Here is an 18,828-nt window from a genome sequence, read left to right as displayed (position 1 = left end):
TGTATCCCAAGAGAAAGCACATAGGAACCTCAGCAGGGAACAGGTTGAGACCAAAACTTGGTGGCAAGCTGAGGCAGAGGTTAGGGTCCAGAGATAGGAAGAGTGAGCCAAATGAGGTTATACAGAGATTGAAAACTAGCATGTCTGAAAGGTGCAACAGCTTGGCAGGTGCCAGTATCAGAAGATTGGATATGATAAACATAGCACAATGCCAGGATGATACAAAAGAACTGGCCTGTTGTGCCAATCAGTTGGAAGATGAGAAAATCTAGAAAATGTAGGATGAAGATGAGAATAGACCATATGTGACAACATAGTCAATGCAAGAGGAACAACTTCAGGGAAGGTCTCCAACACTTTGACATCACATGAGGCTCAGGTTAGGGACCCCAGTTCAAATAGGGACTAGGACACAGCGCTGGTATAATATGGAGAAAAGAGACCTAGAGGGAAAACCTGATCTAACAACTATTGTAGGAGATGTATCAAAGTTTGTAAAGTCAAGGAATGCCAGTAAACTGAGTCTTGGTCATTACAGAGGCCATTTTGCATTGAGCCACATGGGTCTAAAGGATAATAGAGCACATGGGAGAACCTACCACTGTGGAGAGGTGTTGCATTGCTGTGGCTAATTCTAAACTCATGCCTAAGTGCAGATTCAGAACTTGTTAGAATTGGTTGAGAGACAAGCAGGTTCCTGGGAATGTGACTGAAAACAAGAGGTAGGAGAAATAGGAGTCAGGCTTGCAACTGCTAAAATAATAGATAGATAGGCACCTGTGGCTCATTCCTATAATTCTAGCAACTCAGAAAATGGAGATCTGAGGATTGCTATTGGAAGCCAGCACAATCAAGGAAGTCCATGAGACTCATCTCCAATTAACTACCCAAAAAAGCCAGAAATGTGGCTGTGGCTCAAAGTGGTATAGTGCTAGCCTTGAGCAAAGCAGCTCATGGAAGGAGCCCTGGCCCTGAGTTCAAGCCCCAAAACTGACAAAAACATACATGTAGTAGAACTGGGAAGGTGGCTCAGTGGTAGAGTGCTTGCCTTGCATACATGAGGCCCTGGGTTCGATTCTTCAGCACCACATAAGCAGGAAAAGCTGGAAGTGGAATGTGCTGTGGCTCAAGTGGTAGAGTGCTAGCCTTTAGCTGAAGAGCTGAGGGATAGCACCCAGGCCCAGAGTTCAGGCCCCATGACTGACAAAAATATATACATGTAGTAATGTCCTACAATTTAACGGAACTATAGCCTACTGATATGTGATAGAGAATGCACTCTTGCTATAGACATGGACAGAGAGCAAAATATGAGTGGTATTTACATAAAAGTTGAGATCTACCTACATTCAACTTCAAAAAAGTTCTGAATTATTGTCAGGTTCAAGATTTGATTGTTATCTATTTAGATTTCTGATTATTTGAGTTATTAAAAAAATTTAGCTACTAAAAATGCTTCATGGAAAAATAAAGAACCAGCATCGATGTTTTCATTACTGCAGAGCCAATTGTAGTCACCATCCAAAAATTAAAAATGACATGCCAATCCTTAAAAGAAAATAAAACCCTCATTACTTAAAACCTCTTTTTATGTTTTTCTTAGCTTAGCTTTACCACCTTACCATGAGTATATGGAATCTAAATCAATATTTCTTCAGTAACTAAATATTGAACACAGAAAAGTTCCTTTGAGTATTCTTTTTGAGATTGAACTCGGGTCTTGTGCTTACTAGGCAAATATTTGAGCTCTACATCCCATGTCTTTTGTTGTTGTTGTTGGTGGTGGTGGTGGTGGTGGTTGTGGGGCTTGAATTCTGGGCCTGGGTGCTGTCCCTGAGCTCTTCAGCTCAAGGTGAGCTCTCTACCACTTGAGCCACAGCTCCACTTTCGATTTTCTGGTTGCTAATTGGAATTAAGAGTCTTGTGGACTTTCCTTGCCCAGGCTGGCTTTGAACTGTGATCTCAGATCTCATCCTCCTGAGTAGCTAGGATTATAGGCATGGGCCACTGGAGCCCGGCCCAAGTTTTTTTTTTATTTTAATAGTGGCTCACACTAATTTTGGCTGGACTGATCTCAGATGAAAACACTCATGTCTTTGCCTTTTGAGTAGTCAGGACTACAGGCATGTGCCACCATGCCTGGACTATTTGAGATATTCTAAGTACATATATGTTTGTGAACAGAGCCCCATTTTCAATAATTTACCATAAGAGCTCAATACACTGCACTAATAATATTAACTTGAAAGACCCATTCATCCATGGTTCCCTTGAAAAAGCTCAGTTAGACACCCATTATAACTCAAAAATGGTTAATTGGGGAATTTGCTTATTTTGATACAGAGTGATTACTAAAGTGTGAGTAACAATATAGTGTATTGCTTTATATTTTGGTGCTATGTTATTCAAATCCTGTTGCCAAATAGGGTAACAGGAGGAAAAATTTTGGAAGAGTAACTCTGTTGATAGAGGGAAGTATCTGTGTCAAGCAAAAAAGTGAAAGGAAAGGAATCTAGGCTTGATTTCATGTATACATAATTGATGCTATCAAAATTGTTCTAGCTGTTTTGTATATGATCATATTAAATGTTTTCAGTGTGCACTAATAAATTCAAAATAAAGCTATCATGTATTTCCCTATACTCTGTTGAGTACCCAAAAGAATCTATGTAAATATACTATAGAGAAACCTGCATGCACATATTTATTGTGGCATCATTTGTAATGTCCAGTTATGGCATTAGCTCAGGGCTTCATCAATGAATGGATATATAAAGAAAATGTGGTGTGTACACACAATGGAATCTTTCTTAACCATAAAGAAGAACATAATCCTATCATTTGCATGAAATGGTTGGAACTGGAGATCATCATGTTAAGTGAAATAAGCCAGACACAGATATAAATACTGCATGTCTTCTCTCGTATGGAATTTGAGAGACATAAAAGGAAAAAGACTGTTAGGGATGTGCAAGAGGAAAGGGTAAATGGGTGAGTACAGTCAAAGTACATTATATCATATATGAAACTATCATAAGGTAACTCCTTTTTACAATTAATATGAATGACTAAAAGGAAAAAGAAAGAAATAATGTTCTAAACATCTGAATAACAAAGTTCATGAATAACCAAGTTCATTAAGGGAGGAATTTTTATCTCCATTATGGTGATAAAAAGTTAGAGGTTCTTGGGCTGGGAATGTGGCTTAGTAGTAGAGTGCTTGCCTAGCATGCATGAAGCCCTGGGTTCAATTCCTCAGTACCACATACACAGAAAAGGCTGGAACTGCCAATGTGGCTCAAGCAGCAGGGTGCTAGCCTTGAGCAAAAGAAGCTCAGGGACAGTACACAGGCCCTGAGTCCAAGTCCCAGGACTGGGCAAAAGACAAAATTAGAGGTTCAAAGATAAATGATTAACTATGTAGTTACTAAGTAGCCAGATTAAAATGAAGGTCTATTTAATTAGAAAGCTTACCTTTTGTTTCCATTACCTCTTCAAAATCGTGTGTATACTTTTATAGAAGAAAGTGGTGATATTTATTTTTGTAGAAACTACATTTGAAGTCTAATCAGTATACATGCTGAATCAATACAGTAAAGTCAACCATACACATTTACCCTAAACAAAATTTTTCTATGCCATATTTCAACATCCAAATAAAACTTGGGTGTAAAGTTCTCTTAGTCTAGAAATAATCTCAAAAGAATGATGACATTAGAGTTTTGTCTACTATGCTAAGTTTTAGTAATTAGTAATGGCTACATATTGAACCAATCTGAGGTCCTTTCTAGAGACAGCAGGAGTCCTAGGAATCATTAGAGGTGAAAGCCATGGTTATGCAAAGGGAAAATGGCAACTCATGTGCCATATATTGGGCAGAAACATTAGTTTGGGATGACAGTGCTCAAAATTGTCTCCTGAACTCAAAATTTTATTAATCTCACTTTTGAGACTAGTGTTTCCTAATTTTGCTTGATTATAAGAATGATCAAAAGCATTTGTTTAAAAATATTGATTCAGGAGCTGAAATGGGTAGAGACCAGGAATTTTATAATCTTGAAAATTTGCAAATATAAATTATTGTATTCAAGAACTCTCCATGAATGACAAACACAAAGTTATTACTAAGTAATTACTAAGTGAAACAAGATCTTCCTGGTAGAGACTGGAGCATTTAAAAGCAATGTCAAACAAAAGAATGATTTAATGGTGACCAGTTTTGAAAGAATTTTAAAGCATATGATAATGTAACTACTTGATCTTTCTTGCTGACTCCATCTCATTCTGCTGTGTGTGTGTGTGTGTGTGTGTGTGTGTGTGTGTGTGTGTGTGTGTGTGTGTGTGTGTGTGTGTGTGTGTGTGTGTGTGTGTGTGTGTGTGTGTGTGTGTGTGTGTGTGTGTGTAACTGAATGGGGCGGGGGGGGGAATGAGTCCCAGCACTAGAACTCTGGGCCTGTGCACTGTATCTTATTTTTTTTTGCTCATGGTTACTGCTCTATCACTCGAGTCATAGATCTGCTTCCAGCTTCTTGGTGGATAATTGGAGATAAGAATATTATGGACTTCTTGCCTGTGCTGACTTGGAACCATGATCTTCAGATTGCAGCCTTCTGATTACAGTCCTGAACCACCAGCACCTAGCTTCATTCTGCATTTTCTTTAGCTCACTGCTCTTTGGCCTCATTCTCCCCACAGTTTATGTCCCCAGAATTGGTGTGTTGAAGATTTAGGTGAGCATCTCTGCTCCACTACATGCTTCTAGCCATGATGCTGTGTCTCACCATAGGCCCAGAAACAGAGCTAAGGAATTACAGACCAAAATCTCTGAACACAGGAGTCAATATAGAATCATTTCTCCTTTACATTGTTTATCTCTAGGTTTTTTTTGTTTGTTGTTGTTTACAATGGATAAAAAACAACAGAAAAGGGGCTGGGAAGGTGGCTCAGTGGTAGAGCGCTTGCCTTGCATGCCTGAGGCCCTGGGTTCGATTCCTCAGCACCACATAAACAAAAAGAAAAAAGCCAGAAGTGGTGCTGTGGCTCAAGTGGTAGAGCGCTAGCCTTGAGCTGAAGAGCTGAGGGACAGCACCCAGGCCCAGAGTTCAGGCCCCACGACTGGACCCCCCCCCAAAAAAAAGCAACAGAAAACAATGTGCATATTCCTACCTCAAAATCTTTGTGTTTGCTGTTACCTCTGCATCTTTATTCCTGAGGCTACCAAGACTACTTTCCTCTAAACCCTTCCTTAAGTCCTAGAGTTTTTCCATTGAAAAACCAAATAGTAAGCAATGAGGTAGAACAAATGCACGATTTTCAGTCAGAGAAGCTATTCATTGTCTGCTTCACAACCAGAAACTAATGTGGCAAAAGGGAGGCCTTTCCTTTGCACTAAGCATGAGTTACACTATTCATTGCATGGCATTTGCAACACAATCTGGCTTAAAAATTAATAGTTTTCCTAGAGAAGAACCAGAATGATAAGCATTAAAACAGAAGAAGAAAGTTACTAGCTCCATAATAATCTGGATAAAATGTATTATTTAAAACCATTCAATCATTGCCTTATCTGTTCTAATTCTTGCAGTGTGCTTATAAGTATAATCATCTGCCTGCATCTCTGAAATAGCATTAGGATTTGGGAAGCATCTTAATAAACACTAACTGAAGCTACTCTGAAGAAAACATCATTAATCATGTCATCTGATAAGAGATACTGTCAGGGTTAGAAATTTATACTCGCACTGAATTCCTGTAAACAATCCTGGTGTGTATTAGGGTTTGGGAAAATGAAGCCTTCTTTGTTACTATAAATTGAAATAAAAGCATGTTGTTTAGGTTTAATTTCTTAAAATGCAGCCCACTCAGACACATTTGATCTTTGCTGAGTTCTTTCCCCAAAGTACTATGCTACGTCATTTTCTGAAAATTTACTGAAAATGCTTCAAGAGTTCTCTATTGCTTTTTAAAATAAATGCAAAATCTTTAGTTTTGTAAGATATTTAGTTATTGGTTTTTCTCCTCATTAGGCCAAGTATATATCAACTTGTAAAACTCAATTGAGGTATACTACCTGATTATTTAGTACTCTATTATCTATTCAGTCTCTATTTGTTCCTTCTTCTAGAAGGCTGATTGGGTCCATGAGTCACATACCCAATTTCTTCAGGAAAAGGTTATCCGGACACACCCTTGTGCTTTCATACAGAGCATGCTTTCCCAACAATGATTTCCCTATTTTAGCATCCTTTGTAAATCAGCTAAACTGAGAACATACCAACACTTGAAATCCTGGCTCCTCAGGATTTCAATAATTTTCCAGTCTTCTCTCATTTTACTGTAAGCAACAAAGAGGAGCCAAACCTTGTCTTCAACACTGACCTTGGAAATCTCAGCTAAATGTTCAAGTTCACCACCTATAGGTTCTGATTTCCATCCAATAGTACAATACAATACAACTACCTTTTCTGTTACTTTATGGCCAGGATGGATTTTCCTTAAGTTTGTAATAACAGAGTCCTTATTTCCTTTTGAGATCACAGCAGAAACACATTGAGCATCCATTTGTCTACCAACAATTGGATCATAGTGATAGATGTATTCTTCAAGATGACAGTCATTATGTACTTTCTTCTAGGCCACACCTCCATAATCTCCTTTAACAGAAATACTTCTGCAGGTAATTTCTTCCAAACAATCTAGCTCATTCACCAATGCCAAAGCCACTTTTACATTGTTTTGTATTTGTTAAGAACAAGGCTACATCTCCTGCTACCAGGAGATATTAATGCCATCTGTATTGTTTTCTATAACTTTAGCACCAAATTGCCACAAAATCAGTGATTTCAAGCAAAAGAAATAGAATTTCTTAAACCTTGGAGGACCAATTCCAAAATCAAGGTTACAGTATGGTTGGTTTCTTCTATAGGCTCCAAAGGAGAACCCATTCCATATCACTCTTGCAGCTTCTGCAGATTGCTGACAATCTTTAGGGTAGGTTTGTGCACTCATTTCTCCACTCTGCCTATTCCTCCAGTCACTTCTTATGAAATATTTGTCTTCCTCTCACTTGTTAAGGCCTTCTGTGAATCCATTATGATCTCATCTGAAAATCCAAAACTTGTTACATCTACAGAGACCTTTATTCAAATAAGGTCATTTTCACAGGTTCTATGAGTTATTTCTTGGATCTATCTTTTGGAGGTCCACTAAAGCTCCTAAAGTCTTCCCCCTAGACCCAACCCCTAAATTCATGCTTATGAATGTGTAAAGCACATTTTCCTCTTCTCAAAATCTACAAAAGAAACATCAGGTATGATGGGTGATAGAACCTTAAGGAAGTGGAGTTTAATGAAAGGTAGTTAGTTGATTGGGGGCTTATTTTTGAAGAGGATATTGGCCATCCTATCACTTCCATTTTCTTTTGGCTTCTCAGCCACCGTGAATTGAGCAGTTTCTCTAGCACATACTCAGTAAGTTTCTGGGCAACCTCCAGTGGTACTGTTAGCGTCTGAACCATTCTTTTTCTTTGTACTGGTGCTGGTGCTTGAACTCAAGGCCTGAGCACTGTCATTTAGACAGAGCACTGTCATTTAGTTAGAGGTCTACCACTTGAGCCACAGCTACATTTCTGCCTTTTTTCTGGTTTACTGGTGATTAGAGTTTCACAGATTCTCCTGCCTAGGCTGGCTTTGAACCATGATTCTCAAATCTCAGCCTCCTGAGTAACTAGGACTACAAGTATGAGGTACTGATGATCAGCCTCTACACCACTCTTGACAACTCTACTCTTAATGCTATTCTGCCTTTCTCTCAAAGAGCATTACATATTTGCAGCTGATTAGCTCTATCAATCCATTCCTGCCTATGGAATTCAAGAAGTAATGTCTGGATCTTATGGGTTTTGATTTTTATATCCCTCTTAAGAAGGTCTTCTTCGGGCTGGGAAGGTGGCTCAGCGGTAGAGTGCATGCCTTGCATGCATGAGGCCCTGGGTTCGATTCCTCAGCACCACATAAACAGAAAAAGCCGGAAGTGGTGCTGTGGCTCAAGTGGTAGAGTGCTAGCCTTGAGCTGAAGAGCTGAGGGACAGCACCCAGACCCAGAGTTCAGGCCCCATGACCGGCAAAAAAAAAAAAAAAAAAAGAAGGTCTTCTTCACTAAAAGAATGTAAAAGTTATTTCATGTATTCATCCAATGGTTTACAATTCTGTTTTTATAGTAGCCATTCCTTCTGGAATTTACTTTTGTGCACCATTTCAGGATGAGACAAAACTTCAGTTTTCCAATTAATAAGCAGTTATTTGGTACCATCGATTGATCAGTGCATTATTTATCTATGATATTACCAGTTTTGTCATATATGTTCATATTTAAGACTGTTTGGGGTAAATTTCCTCTATAGATACATATTTAGATACACCCTTATATAGTATACTGTTATGAGTTGCTAGCTAATACAGTGTAATATATTGTGCTTAGGCTACAGAGCAACTCTATTTATACTGCTATGAATAGATTCTGTATCACAGATTATTTACTACACAGTAAATCCTCTTCACTGATTTTGTATTCTAAAGGAAAGTTTGTCCCAAATGACTGAGTGAAAACGTAGTGAGACCTGATTCATATAAATAAGGAAAATGATATTATAAATGATGTTAGAGCTTTTTGAAGAACTTTTGGAAATGTGAATTCCAGTATATATTCAAGGAACAGACATACATATTCAAGAAATATGTATTTGTGTATACCTTTTTTTCAAGGAAGTAACAAGTTAAGATCATCAAGAAATTGGATATTGATATCACCCTGCACCAGAATCAACTCCAAATGGATCAAAGACCTTGAACTCAAAGCAGACACTTTGAAAACATTACAGGATGGAATAGGAGAAACCCTAGGTCTCCTTGGCTCAGGCTGAAATTTTCTGAATAGAGACCCGGAAACACAACAAAACAAAGAAAGGTTGGACAAATGGGATTGCATAAAGTTGCAGAGCTTCTGCAGGGCAAACGACATAGCTAGCAAGATCAATAGAAAGCCCACGGATTGGGAGAAGATCTTTACTAGCCATACAACGGACAAGGGTCTCATATCTAAAATATACTTGGAACTCGAAAAATTAAACCCCCCCAACAACAAATCCTCAAAGAAACAACTGCCCAATAAATAAGTGGGCAAAAGACTTAAAGAGAAACTTCTCTGAAGAAGAAAGAAGGATGGCTAATAGACACATGAAGAAATGTTCAACATCCCTAGCCATAAAAGAAATGCAAATCAAAACAACATTGAGATATCACCTCACTCCAGTTAGAACGGCAAAAATCAAGAACTCTAACAACAACAGATGCTGGAGGGGATGTGGACAGAAAGGAACCTTACTTCATTGTTGGTGGGAATGTAAACTTGTTCAACCACTTTGGAAAGCAGTATGGAGGTTCCTCAAAAGACTTCACAAAGAACTCCCCTATGACCCAGCAATCCCACTTTTTTTTTGGGCATTTACCCAAATGTTTACAAACAAGACCACACTAAAGCTACCAGCACAACTATGTTTATTGCAGCATTATTTACCATAGCTAAGATATGGAACCAACCCAGATGCCCCTCAGTAGATGAATGGATCAAGAAAATGTGATATATATATACACAATGGAATTCTATGCCTCCATCAGAAAGAATGACATTGCCCCATTTGTTAGGAAATGGAAAAACTTGGAAAAAATTATATTAAGTGAAGTAAGCCAGGCCCAAAGAAACATAGGTCCCATGGTTTCCCTTATTTGTAATATCTAGTATATGTATGAGTCAAGCGGAAAAGGTCAGATAATGTGATGTCAGGAAAATGAACCCTTAGATGTGTATTTTAAAGTTTTTTTCTTTCATGCATGTGTTTCTAATGCATTTATAAGATTATCTCTTTGTTGCTTTGTATGTCCCTCCCCCACAGTATAACCCCTGCTTTCACTATATTTGATGTCAGTATAACTTGTGGAGGAGATGGGGAAAACCAGTTGTTTAAGGATACAGGTGGACCTGTTGCAACAATGAGAAGTACAAGTTGTTATGTCCAAAACGGGCTTTACAACGTCGGTGGGGGGGGGGGGGAAGGGGGGGAAGGAGAAGGATTGGGATTGGGGGGGAGGGGGGAGGCTGGGAAGGGATGTGAATGGTAAACAAAGGAGGAGACTGCAATGCTTGGTAAGAAATGTACGCATTATCCTGCCCATGTAATTGTAACTCCTCTGTACAGTATGTTCACAAATAAAATAAAATTAAATTAAAAAAAGAAATTGGATATTGATGTGAAACTAACATTAAGAAGGTCATCATGAGCACTACTACGATTCAAATAAATGATTACATAAGGACAGCTAGAATAAAACCATGGCTAAAGACTCATTCCAGCTTCAGAGAATCTGAGTAGGCTGCTGAAGTGGTTGCCAAGGCAGGATATCAGAAAAGCTTCTCCACAGGGACTCTGTGATAATGATTCGCCTATAGAGTTAATTCAGTTATGTGCCTCTTCCCATTAAAACAGTCAGTCCCTCCTTTAAATAGGGTCTGTGTATATGCACTAAATTCCTGTAAGAATACATAGTTTGTTTCAGGAATCTAGACTAAAATACTTTATGTATATTCTGCATCAATACCACATTTCCACTGATATGTCATAGTGCTCAGTGGTAGTACGCTTGCCTTGCACTGTTTTAATATCTCATAGCACAAACATTAACAAAATATTTTGACAATTCTAGCTTATTTTTTCACATGAACTTTAGCATATCAACTTTTTAAATAAAAATATCCTATTAGGGTTAATATTGGGTTTGTATTAGCTAGATGATTGGATGAAAATGTAAGGATTGTAATATTATTCTTCTTGTCTATGTTTGTTATATATTTATTGCGTGTTTTCTATACCCTTTAGCAAATTTTTTCTTTTCTTTTTTCTTTTTTGAACTCAGGACCTGGGCACCGTCCCTTGAGCTTTATCACCCAAGGCTAGCACTCTATCACTTTGAGTTACAGCATCACTTCTGGTTTTCTGGTGGTTAACTGGAGTTAAGAGTCTTCCAGATTTTCCTGCCCAGGTTGTGGACCACAATTCTTGGATCTCAGCCTCCTGAGTAGCTAGGATTAACTTCTACAATTGTGAGGCTTCTTACCAATAATAAGGTTTTATTTAGGTTATGAAAACATATTTATTATATATTACATATAGTATATGCATAGGATATATACTATAATATATACTATTATGGACTTCCCTGCCTAGGTTGGCCTTGAACCATAATCTTCAGATCTCAGCCTCCCTAGGATAACAGGCATAAGCCACTGGTGCCGGGCTAAAGTACTAATTTTTTAATATTTTAAAATATCATAATATTGGGCTGGGAAGGTGGCTCAGTGGTAGAGCGCTTGCCTTGCATGCATGAGGCCCTGGGTTCGATTCCTCAGCACCACATAAGCAAAAAGAAAACAAAACAAAAATATCATAATATTGACTTCAAATTTGAACCACAGTTTGAACACAAAAATATATTTAAAATAAGATTTCTTATGCTGTGAGCATTGCTCAAATGGTAGAGAATTTCCTAGCAAGTATAAGGCCCTGTTTCAATCCCTACTACCACAAAAGTAAACTAAATCCTCTAGGACTTCAAAGAATTTGTTTTCCTTACTGCCTAGTACTTCAAATGAGAAGTCTGACATCAATCTTTAAGGCTATCTCATTTTTTTGTTTTACTTTTTAGAAACTTTTACGTGCTTTTCTCTATCATCATGAGTAATTTTCCATAATATATTGAGCTCCCCCCTTCACCAAATGCAAAGATATTTTACTGACTTTCCTTAGCAAAGACAGTAGCATCATTTAAAAATATAATCATTTGAGAGGCCAATCAAGTACAAGGAAGGAAGATAAAAAGTAAATGATGAATGCAATCAAAAGATTGCAATGTCATGTAAATCCTACTACCATGACGTCACTAGGCAAAGGAATATTCAGCTATGGCATAAAAATATGTGATGTGAATACTAGAGATTATTTAGTGGGAAGTGAATTTGCTTTCCAGAAGAGTATGAACTAAATATTTGGGCTGAATTGCCTATCAGATCAGGAGGAAGTCCATTGTAGGTAAAACAAATTGGAAAGAAACAAGTATATCTAAGAATCCAAGATAGTTTCCAAATTCATGGTGACAGATTAATCTCCTCAATAATTATTAGCCTGGTCTTAAGGATTTCAAGATGAAAGCTACTTGATCTTTATTTTAGTGAGTTCAGCAATGAGAACTAGTTTTAGGGTAGCTTAGGGCTCTTGGAGAACTTGTGACTTGTGTGTATTGGGGACGTGGATTGGGTGGCAGTCTAGTTTTTCCTCAGACACTACACAACACACTAAACGGCCTGAAATCTATTGTGAGATTTTCAAGGCTCACAGAATCCAAGAAGCCAGAATGACGCAACCCAATCACTGTATTTTTGCATAATTTTTAGATAAACTCTAATATACCTGATAGAGGATCCGAAAAGCCTCATTAGAACAAATTGAGTCTTCATCAACTACCAAGGCAAAATAATAACCAGTAATTGCTTTAATTTTAATCTTATTTGCTTTTAAAATAAATAAGAATAACCTTAAGTTATTCTGTTACAAAGGAACGTGGCTGAACAGATAGGAAACGGATTCCCCATTGTGAGTTCTCCGGATGGCTTCAGCAAGGATCATAGAGATGTCGATCACCTGTATCTTGGGGCACTGCTTCATCTTCTCCTCCTGAGGTATGGTATTGGTGACCACGACTGCTTCAAAGCATGCACTATTGATGCGAGCGATGGCTGGGCCAGAAAAGATTCCGTGAGTCAAGATGGCATACACGCTGGTGGCTCCGGCGGAGACTAATTTGTCAGCTGCATGGCAGATTGTCCCACAGGTGTCAGCCATGTCATCCACAAGGATGGCCACCCGGTCCTTCACGTCGCCCACCAGCACCATGCGGTCCACTTCGTTGGCCTTCTTGCGTTCTTTGTGAATCAAGGCAAAGTCCACATTCAGGCGGTCGGCAATGGAGGTGACCCTCTTGGCTCCCCCCGCGTCCGGAGACACGACGGTGCAGTCCCTCCATTCGGCAATGTTCTCCCGCACCCACTTGAGCACAGCTGGCTCCGCGTACAAATTGTCGACGGGGATGTCGAAAAAGCCCTGAATCTGAGACGCGTGCAGGTCCATGGTGATGATGTGGTCGGCGCCTGCGATGGACAGCATGTTGGCCACCAGCTTCGCCGAGATGGGCGCGCGGCTCTTGTCCTTCTTGTCCTGCCGGGCGTAGGGGAAGCAGGGGATGACGGCGGTGACGCGGTTGGCCGAGGCGATCTTGCAGGCGTTGATCATGATCAGGAGCTCCATGAGGCTGTCGTTGATCTCGCCGCAGCCGCTCTGGACGATGTACACGTCCTCTCCCCGCACGCTCTCGCCAATCTCCACGCACGTCTCCTGGTTGCTGAATTTCTTGGTCACGACCTTGCCCAGCTCCAGGCCCAGGCGGTCGGCGATCTTCTGAGATAGGTCCTGGTGGGAGCTGCCGCTGAAGATCTTGATATTCGGCATCTTGGGCCGTCCAGGCGTCCTTCCGCAATCGCTCCCTGCCAGTGAAACGCAACCGGAAGTCAGGCCTCCACACCACCACCACAGCTTCCGTTTGTTACCCTGCCCGTTACGAAGCCGTTAGAACCTCTTCCGGTGTGTGGGACTAAACGGACTGTGACTCTAGCAAATAGATCCTGAACCTCACCTGCTTTATACTTTAAAACTGCACTTTTTTTTTTTCTAGCTGATGAGATGTATTGCTCTTAGCATTATTTTTATTACTACTATTAATGATGCTCTTATGAGTTTGCTTGGGCAGCTGACACAAGTTTGAATGAAAAACCCAAACAAAAAGACTCTACAAGGCCCCAAACGTAAGTTTGGAAGGAAATGTACAGAGTGGAAAAAGTATCAGCAAAGGGTTTTTAAACAGAGTACCTCTGTACAGTGAAAAAAAGAGGAAAGTTGGAAAATAGTATAGCTAGGCAAGTCATGGTAACAAAAAATCTTGTCCGTAAATACAAAAAATACTATTATCAAGATAGTATTGTTTTGTTATATAAAGGAGGCCAACAATTTAAATCAATGTCTTCTTATAGAATGTGTAAACATGTAGATTTTGAAAGGGCCATTTTGCATGTGGACTTTGGCTTATCTCTACATCTGGGAATCCATGCCAAAGAAATATTCACAAGTTTGTTGCTATATTAACTAATTCAACAAATACATTCCTTCAATAATAATTCATTCAATAAATAATAATTAAATGAATTCCATGAGCATCTCCTGTGTGTCATGTGTGGTACTATGGTTAGGGTATAGCATGGTGAGTGAAAAATAGTAACTACCCTAGATTTGTTTATAAAAACAAATTCTAGAAATCAACAAATGAAAAGTAAATTACCAAATATTAAGTAAATTAATAATTATTAAAATATTAATTAAAATTAAATATTAATTAAAATTAAAATATTAAGTAAATAAGTAAATTATCAAAATATTAATGATGGAAATGGCCTTTGACACCTCCCCAGTCATCTTAATATCCCAATTTATAGACAGAGAACTGAGCCCAGAGAAAAAGTTTTCATTAATCGTACATACAATGCAGATATTACTTATATACTAAAGAGTACAGCTATATTTCCTAATGGTTAGAAATTTTTAGAGCTTGTACAGTGCATTGGAATTTGGGGTAATGGAAGTAAAAAGGATCATAAATACAAAGAATTTCAATAATGGAATGGTTCTTTCATAAAGATATTGAAGGATGAAATTTCAGATCATATATTCATAGTCTGTTAATTATGGGCCTGATATTTGGAAACTGAGATTTAAAAAATTTAGCCTAAAATCAAATTCCCACCACATACATTTTGAAATTATCAAGTAAGTATTGAATATATCTTCTTGACCAGCTTTTGAACTTCCCAGTGGATTGGTTTCATGTATAATATAAGCTCAGTAATTGGATAAGGAATGGAGTAGACAACGTGATAGGTAAAATCAGCAATTTTTGAATATACTTGGTTCTAAAAATACTTTAGTATATTTAATGAGTTATAAAAAAATGCTATAAAGAATGAACACTGCTCCATCAAAGTGACATGCTGATGATCCCATCACTGTTTTCTTGACATCAACATGCTTTTTAAAAACTCTCCAGTTTCTTCACAGTCAACAGTGTATATCAGCTGCTTCCTATCCATAATGATCCAAGAATGATATCCTATCATTCTTGTCATTTCATGCCAAAAATCAACAGAACCACCTATATCATATTCTTCATCCTAAAACAGCGATTTCCAAAGAAATTTATGACTTAATTTAGAAGCACTTAGAAGTACTGTAGCTTCAGTTAAATTAATTTTCTCTTAGTATTCTCAGCATGTCACATATTTTTCAGTTTCTAATGAAAAACAAAGCAGATTTTTAAAAATAGCTTTAATATTACCTAAATAGGATTGAATGCTAATGTAAACATTCAAAACTCATAGTTAGTTGTATTTTTCTTGAGGTGTTAAATAGGAGACATTTTTGTCTTGCTATTTTTGCACCAAATTCTTGGCTGATGCTATACCTCATAGTTCCAGGGATTTATCTAGAAATATAAAATATTAATGATGGAAATGGCCTTTGACACCTCCCCAGTCATCTTAATATCCTAATTTATAGACAGAGAACTGAGCCCAGAGAAAAAGTTTTCATGTGATATGTTGTGTAATTAGAGTATGTATTAGATTTAGAATGTGAGATTCCTGGATTTCCAAGTATGACTTTGATTTTCCTTGCTATATTACTTTTTTGAGGTTTATCATAATAAAGAAAATTGGTGCAGAAATAGTTTCAAAAATGTTTCTTTTTTGCATTATTAGAAGGAAGAACAAATATGAGACTGAAAAATCCTTTGTATTAAACACACACACACACACACACACACACACACACACACACACACACACACTCACACACACACAATTTTCCAAAAGAATGCTGGGCGTCAGTGGCTCAAGCCTGTAATCCTAGCTACTCAGGAGGCCCGGACAGGAAAGCTTATGTGACTCTTATCTCCAATAAACCACCCGAAAACCAGAAGTGGTGCTGTGGCTCAAGTGGTAGAGTGCTAGCCTAGTGCATGGACAGCACCCAAGCCCAGAGTTCAAACCCCACATCTGACAAAAACAAAACCAAAAAAATTCCAAAAGAAGTAGTATCATTGAATATCTTTGTTATTTTGATATTTCTGTTTTCTGAATCAACTGTAAGATTTAGATCCTATTTATTTTACTTTGTTATCATTGACTCTTTCAAAAGTTACAAATAAGAAAAATCCTAAACAATAAATTCTCTGTTTAAGACCTTGCTTTTTAATATATTCCACTGGAAATGGAAATTGTGATAAAAAAAAAAACAAAGAGCCTTTATCTTTCTCCTTCCCAAGGCAAGCATATTTAAATGTCATCTCTACAGATCTAGAATTGAAGGTCTTTTGAGTCAATACCCAGAAATATATATTACTTTGATAATAGTTACTTGCCTTGCTGATTATTCTTTTACCCTTCACAATTCCAACATAAATAATTCAAAGAGAACCCTGATGCAGTTTGATGGGCTTAGGAGAAAAGAAATTCAATCAGTTCTTTCAGAAAGTAGAGAAAAAGGGTTGTATTTTAAGTGAAAATAAATGCTTTCACTAAACAAACTTGCAGTTGACAAAATGCTAGATGTTTAGGTGGCAATTATAGTTCTTTGATAAACTGTCAAATCTTGTCACAACACACGTTACAAACAAGGACAGATTTAGATGTCCTTTATGACAGCTTTGTGTAGGTTGGGAATGTGTGGCAGTTCCAACAAGGAACATATTTTTCTTTCCAGTAGTTATCTGCTTGTTTATTAGGAAGACTTTTTGTGCCTTTAATCTTACTCATTTGACTCACAGTTCCAGATCATTATTGTGATATTACCTTACCTCATTTATTTTCTTCATAATAATCATCTACAATCCTTTGAGAAAACAGTTTCCCACAGAGTTTTACATTGGTATAAATGCTTTAAAGTTTGTTTTGTGATTGTTTACAATTGGAGCTGACTACTGTGTGTGTTTACTGAGTTTTTCATGGGAAATATGTCATTTTATATAATAAATGTGTAGATAGCCCAAAGATAAATAAAACAGTGAAATGAAGCAAAGAATATGTTGTGACTCAGAAATAAGACTTAGTTCTGAATGATCTTAGATTTATAAAGATAATTTTGAAATATACTTTGGAATTTTTAAAAATTCGGATGAATTTAACAGTCCTAACATGAAATAATAATCTTGGAATAACAAGGAGATTACATGAGCTGCATAAAATGTCTTTGTAATGTCAGACAATGCACTATGTAAGATGATCCAATAACTAGTAAATTTCAAGTAGGAAAATATTTTCTATCATTTACATAAAATATTTTGCAGTATTTAAGACAGTTTTTGCTAAAGGGTGTTTCCTTTCTATCCTTTTTCATGTAGAATAGCAATTTTATGTACTTGTATGTTAAGCTGTGGCTCAAACTCTGGGGCTTGGGCTCTGTCCCTGAGCTTCTTTTTGCTCAAAGCTTATGCCTTACCACTTGGCTTTTCTGAGTAGTTTATTGGAAGTAGGAGTCTCAGAGATCTCCAATGCTGAGTAGTTAGGATTATAGGCATAAGCCACCATCACCCAGCTAAATACAATTGTATTTTAATTATACAGTGACAGAATACAAATTTTATTTATTCTATCAGACTTCTTTTATTTATTTTATCCAAACTTCTAATAAAGGTCCATTTTCCCCCTCTTCAGTAGTAATTGCTCTGATAATAAGCCTTGAGACAAGGCAAGTAAAATGTGTTTGGAATGGTTCTCAGTTCTCTAACATTCTGATGTCAGAATCACTGGGAGAACTTGTTAGGACACAGTTTCTCAGATTGTATATATTTTTATTGTAAAGATACCGTACAGAGAGGTTACAGTTACATGAGCAAGGTAATGAGTATATTTCCTATTGAGCATTGTTACACCCTCCTGAGAGCTGATTTCAGGCTTAAGGTAAAAGCCTGGAATTTGTGTTTCTAAGAAAACAGTAGCTGAATAGGGAAATAAGTTAAACTATCTGTTTTTGCAGATAACACGATACTATACCTTCACGATCTCAAAAACGCCATCCCCAAACTCTTAGAAATCATAAATCACTTCCGCAAAGTAGCAGGATACAAAATAAACCCACAAAAATCAGTCGCCTTCCTGTGTACAAGAAGAGAGGGAAATAAAGGAAGCAATCCCATTCACAATAACCCTCCCCCAAAATAAAATATTTAGGAATTAACCTAATCAAAGATGTAAAAGAACTATTTAATGAAAACTATAAAAAGAAATTACAGAAGACATTAGGAAATGGAAAGACCTCCCATGCTCTTGGATAAGCAGACTTAATATAGTGAAAATGGCAATACTGCCAAAATATACAAATTCAATGCAATTCCTATAAAAATCCCAATGACGAACATCTCTGAAATATGGAAAACAGTGCAAAAATTCATATGGAACAACAAAAGACCTAGAATAGCCAAAACAATTCTAGGGAATAAAGACAACATGGGAGGTATATCCATGCTGAATTTCAAACTCTACTATAGAGCCATAATAATAAAGACAGCATGGTACTGGCACAAAAACAGACCTGAAGACCAATGGAATAGAATAGAAGATCCA

The 18,828-nt window shown here is 37.5% G+C and overlaps 1 protein-coding gene and 1 long non-coding RNA gene across 2 annotated transcripts in view; one reads left to right on the top strand and one right to left on the bottom strand.

Moving 5' to 3' along the window:
* LOC138809530 (uncharacterized) overlaps positions 1-18,828 on the top strand; it is a 107,690-nt gene that overhangs the window by 25,631 nt on the left and 63,231 nt on the right. The gene's annotated exons all lie outside the window — the stretch shown is intronic.
* On the bottom strand, positions 12,576-13,689 carry Prps1l1 (phosphoribosyl pyrophosphate synthetase 1 like 1). The gene has a single exon (XM_069997248.1). The coding sequence runs from the start codon at positions 13,610-13,612 to the stop codon at positions 12,656-12,658; it is 957 nt and encodes a 318-aa protein (XP_069853349.1). The 5' UTR covers positions 13,613-13,689; the 3' UTR covers positions 12,576-12,655.

The sequence above is a fragment of the Dipodomys merriami genome, unplaced genomic scaffold, assembly GCF_024711535.1.
Source record: "Dipodomys merriami isolate MVZ:Mamm:240054 unplaced genomic scaffold, mDipMer1.0.p SCAF_5, whole genome shotgun sequence".
Taxonomy (NCBI): Eukaryota; Metazoa; Chordata; class Mammalia; order Rodentia; family Heteromyidae; genus Dipodomys; species Dipodomys merriami.
Note: the sequence above shows the minus strand (reverse complement) of the source record. Positions and strands in the feature narration are given on the sequence as shown.